The sequence below is a fragment of the Phoenix dactylifera genome, chromosome 2 (assembly GCF_051530095.1).
Source record: "Phoenix dactylifera cultivar Ajwa chromosome 2, Ajwa_hap1_PhDact_Kaust_v1.1, whole genome shotgun sequence".
Taxonomy (NCBI): domain Eukaryota; kingdom Viridiplantae; phylum Streptophyta; class Magnoliopsida; order Arecales; family Arecaceae; genus Phoenix; species Phoenix dactylifera.
In genome coordinates this window covers 30,300,245-30,305,079 of record NC_143191.1, presented here as the reverse complement: position 1 = coordinate 30,305,079, position 4,835 = coordinate 30,300,245, and the positions used below count along the sequence as shown (strand labels likewise).

At 55.6% G+C, this 4,835-nt stretch overlaps 1 protein-coding gene across 1 annotated transcript; it reads right to left on the bottom strand.

The window, feature by feature from the left end:
• Positions 1 to 1,277, bottom strand: LOC103717044 (ethylene-responsive transcription factor 3-like). Its single transcript, XM_008805274.6, has one exon. The coding sequence runs from the start codon at positions 1,010 to 1,012 to the stop codon at positions 329 to 331; it is 684 nt and encodes a 227-aa protein (XP_008803496.2). The 5' UTR covers positions 1,013 to 1,277; the 3' UTR covers positions 1 to 328.
• Between the last annotated feature and the right edge of the window lie 3,558 nt (positions 1,278 to 4,835).

The window sequence follows — 4,835 nt, the reverse complement described above, 5'->3', positions numbered from 1 at the left end:
TTAGATTGATGTTCTAGTTTTCTTTCTCATTCATCGAATCAGATAGATATCCTTTTTTACAAAGAAGAAAGAAGGAAGGAGAAGGAGATCAGAGACAAACCCCAGATCCGACTCGACACCATCCGATCCTGAAACCTCTACCCATCTAAATAGAGTTCGTTATCCAAAGCCAAGTCCCAAACCCTCATACAAAATGATCAGAGGGTGAAAAAAAGAAAAAAAATAGATTGTAGGGAATTATGAAAAGAAGAGATAGAGAAGAAAAGGAAGCAATTCTATTTTTTCTTTCCTTTCTTTTTCTCTTTCTTCTCGGCCGTGGCATCGAGCATCAGAGACGGAGCGTGGTGGCGTGGAAGTCGTCGTCGGAGGGAGGGAGGAGGTTCAGATCGAACGGCAGCGGCTGCCGGAAGGCGGAGGCGATGTCTCCGTCGTCGATGACGGAGGAAGAGGAGCCGCAGTCGCTGTGGCAGTCCTGATCGCCGGAAAGGACGCGGGGGGGTGGCGGCGGCTTGGCCCGCCGCCGGAGATGGGAGTTCGACCGGACGGGGAGAGGCGGCGCCGACAGCCGGGGCCCGCTGAAGGACTCCACGGTGCTGCTCAGGCTGCTGGACGTCGGCCGGTGCGGAGGCGGAAGATCGGGAGACGAGTCTGGATCATGGTGGTGGCAGTGGTGGTGGGGGAAGGGAAATCCGGCGACGGGGGCGACGGCGGTGGAGGAGGGGAAAGGAGGGGGAGGGGGGAGGGGGGAGCCGGCGGGGAGGGGGAAGTTGGTCTTGGCTTTGGGGCCGCGGAGGGCGCGGGCGGCGGCATCGTAGGCGCGAGCTGCATCCTCCGCGGAGTCGAAGGTGCCGAGCCAGACGCGGCTCTTCTTCCAGGGGTCCCGGATCTCCGCCGCGAACCGCCCCCACGGCCGCTTCCTCACGCCGCGGAACCGCGCCTCCTTCACCGATCCGGCTCCTCCCGCGGCCGCCGCCGCCATCGCTGTGGTCCCCGCTGCCCGCGCCTTTCTCATCGCCGACCGGGACGAAAGTCGATATAGATGTGGGAAGGCAGAGCAATGGAGGGGAGAGAGAAGAGAGATTTAGGGGAGAGGAATGGAGTCCGCTTCCTTGCTTCTCCTTCCAAGAATGATAAATATTAAGAGGAGATCAGGAGTCATGATCTCTCTCCATCTCTTTCTCTCTCTCTCGCTCGCTCGCTTCCTCGCGCCCCCACAAACCGACTTGATTGCTTTCTTCTACCACCCCTCGCCTTTTCCTCTCCCCTTCCCTTCTTTTAAAAATTTTCTTCTTCTTTTGTGGTCACCCCAAAATGACCAAAACACCCTTGTCCATTTTTTTCTCTCTCCGTTCTCCTTCCAACTGCCGCCGCAACGTGGCGTTATTTTTCCTAATAATAATTTTATATTATTGTTGCGATAAGATCAGGATTCGGGCGGCGTTAAAGGGCACGAAACGTCCAGGAATCACGCCGTGCAGTCTCCGTCGGAGATGACGGGGGCCAACGCGCGGACTAGTTGGCTCAGCTCAGAGGACGGGTCGGACGCTGGGAGCTGCTATGCTGTCTCGCGGGTGAGTATAACTAGAGGTATGTTAATGTATGCATGATGCAGCCAATAAATCAGCATTCTGCAAGCATCTACATGACTACATGCATGAAATAAGTATAGCACAAGACCCTTGTGATTGGCATCCCATGATCTTATCTGCTGGCACTGTACGCAGAAACTTGTCTCTTTCTTGATCTTGCGAGCTGGTAATCTGATGGCGAAAGTGATGTGAAGCATGGGCGTCTAAATTTTCGTCAAAAGAGCTTTCCAATTTCACCACCATCTTCCCTGGTATTTAGTAGTTAAAGTGCAACCGCTTAATTTGATTTTACCTTGAACTCCAGCATTTCATGATATTAAATTTTCCTCAGCCTAAGGTTGGCGTGACAATGGACTTGTTGGGAAAAAATAAATCGCCCCAAAGCACGTGAGCACGTCGCCAGCACGTGATCAAAGGCGCCCGACCTAGAGGCGCCCGACCTGGAGGCGCCCGATCTGGAGGCGCCCGACCCGGGCACCCGACCTCAGCGTCCTCGACCTTGGGAGCCCGACCTTGCTACCCACCTGCAGCGGTCACATCCCTCTACAGCTCAGCCAAGGACCATACCCTGCCACCGCTGTCAACAATTAATGCGCATGGCCTCTGCAGACCTCCGGCTCACTCAGCAATTAATGTGCATGTTATCTACGGATCTCAAGCCCTTCACGGCAACAGTTAACCTACTCGGTCACGTCCGATCAGCCACGACGACTTACTGGCTCCGGCCTGATCTCCTACGGCAATGCAATAATTCACGCGATCGTGCATTAATTCGGACGACATGCTCAATTATGACTATAACCCGCTTGCCCCGTCACATCGCAGGTACACCTATATCCCTCTATAAAAGAAAAACCCCCCTCCTTAGAGGAGGTTGGACTCTGAAACTCAGGACACCTATTTCCTCCATCCTTCTACACATTAGCCCCCTCTGACTTAAGAATCGGAGGGCCGGCGCTGGAAACCCCGGCCACCGGCTTTTTGCAGGCCCCCCGGAGGACGCCGCCCGCCGACGAACCGCCACCCGCCAATCCTTGCCAAAGCTCCTCCTTTTCAGCCGAGCGGTCATCCCCGGGTCCAAATTCCAGCAACAGTTGGTGCTAGAGGAAGGGCCCGAGTTGTGGCCATGAAGCTGAGAAGTAAAGGAGCCTCTAATGCCTCCCGGTGTCTCCCACCAAGTCCTGGACACTCTGTCCAGAACTCACCGTCTCTGGCTGCTCTGGTTCCCCAAGTCCAGCCGGAACAGTTCAATATCCTGGTGCAGCAAGTCCAAGCCTTGGCCACGGCTGTCTAGGGCCTACAGCGCGACGGAGCCCCACCTATGCCGCCTCTGCAGGCCCAAGTTCAGCCAGTGCTTCCTCCGAAAGGACCAGTGCCCCAAGGCCAAAATCTCCATGGCTCCTCAAGGGCTAATAATGAAGAACGATGCTGTCACCAAGGCTCAACCTGGACGTCTCCCCAGAGAGAAATGCAGGGGAGGAGCATAAACCGAAGGCCGCAGCCTTCGGAAACTGAGTCAGCTCCAGACCGCCACGAGCCGGAGCAGACTACTATGACAATCCCCCAGGCTGGAGAACTCGACAGGAAGGTCGAGCACCTGGAGCGCCAGATTGAAGCGCTTCATAGCGGGAAGGCAAGGCGCGAGGGTGACTTTAAGTTTACCACCAAGTTCCCCTTTCCTGCCAGATCGAGAACGAGCCAATTCCACCGAGGTTCAAAATGTCCAAAGTGGAGCCCTACAATGGAACCACCGACCCCCTCGATCATTTGGAAAGTTACCGAGCCCTTATGGCATTGCAAGGATCCTCGGAAGCTGTGCTCTGCAAGGCCTTCCCAGCTACCCTTCGGGGAACCGCTCGGCTTTGGTTCTCTGGATTGAAGCCGAGTTCGGTGTTCTCTTTCGAGCAGCTCGGCAGGCAGTTCGCCACCAACTTCGCTGCCAGTCGTCGCCAGCGGCGAACATCGGATTTTCTCCTGGACGTCAAGTAGAAGGAAGGGGAATCCCTCAGAGAATACCTCGACTGCTTTACCGCTGCAACCTGGGAGGTCCACGAGCTCGACCAGTCAATAGCCATGTCGGCACTAAAGATTGGGGCTCGATCCTACAGATTCCTCTTCTCCATCGAGAAGAGCTTTCCCGCCGACTTCACCGAAATGTTGCCCCGAGCTCGAAAATATGCGAAGGCCGAGGAGGCTATCGCCTCCAGTCGGGGCGCGATCGAGCCGGCCTCAAAGAAGCAAAGGAAGCGCCGCGAGGAGCGCAGCCGCCCAAAAAGCCGATCTCCCCGTCGAGATAGAAACCTGCCTCGGCTGAGGAGCCCGCCTCGATAGCAGGGACGGCTTCGACCAAGGTCCCTGCCACAGCCTCGGATGCACTCGGGGAGGTACGAGAACTACACTCCCATCAACGCACCCCGGGCCGAGATCCTAATGGAGATAGAAGGTCGGAACTTCTTCCGACCCCCGCCTCCGATGCAGGATGTGGGAGTTCCGCATAACCCTAGGAAGTACTGACGCTTCCACCGGGACCATGGCCACGACACGGAGGATTGTTTCCAGCTCCGAGATGAAATCGAGGCACTTATCCATCGCGGGTTACTCAACCGGTTCGTGCGGAACCGACACGAGGAAAGGAGGCCAGTGGAAAATGCCGCGCCGCCCGAAAATCCAAATGACAATAGGCCTATCGCTGGCACCATCAATGCCATTGGAGGAGGAAGCTCGGCTGAAGAGCCAACCGAGGAAAGAACCCCTCCGAAGCGCCCGTGCACCTCCGAAACTATCTCATTCTCGGACGAGGACATGGAAGGAGTTGAAACTCCTCATGATGACGCTGTGGTCATCTCCATGATTGTAAATAAGTTTGATGTAAAGCGTGTCTTAGTTGATAATGGAAGCTCAACAAATGTTTTGTACTACCATGCCTACCAAAAAATGGGGTTAATAGAAAGCCAGATTCGGAGAATGAACGCTCCACTGGTCGGATTTACCGGGGACTCGATTCCGGTTGAGGGCGAGGTCAGTTTTCTCGTCACAGTTGGGCTCGCCCTCCGAGAAAGTACGGTGAGGACGGACTTTCTTGTGGTCCGCCTGCCTTCGGCCTATAACGCCATTCTTGGACGACCAGGACTTAACGCCCTTCGAGCTGTGATCTCGACTTACCACCTGCTCGTCCGGTTCCCCACCGACCAAGGAATAGGCGAAGTTCGAGGGGACCAGTTAATAGCTAAGCAATGCTACATGGCG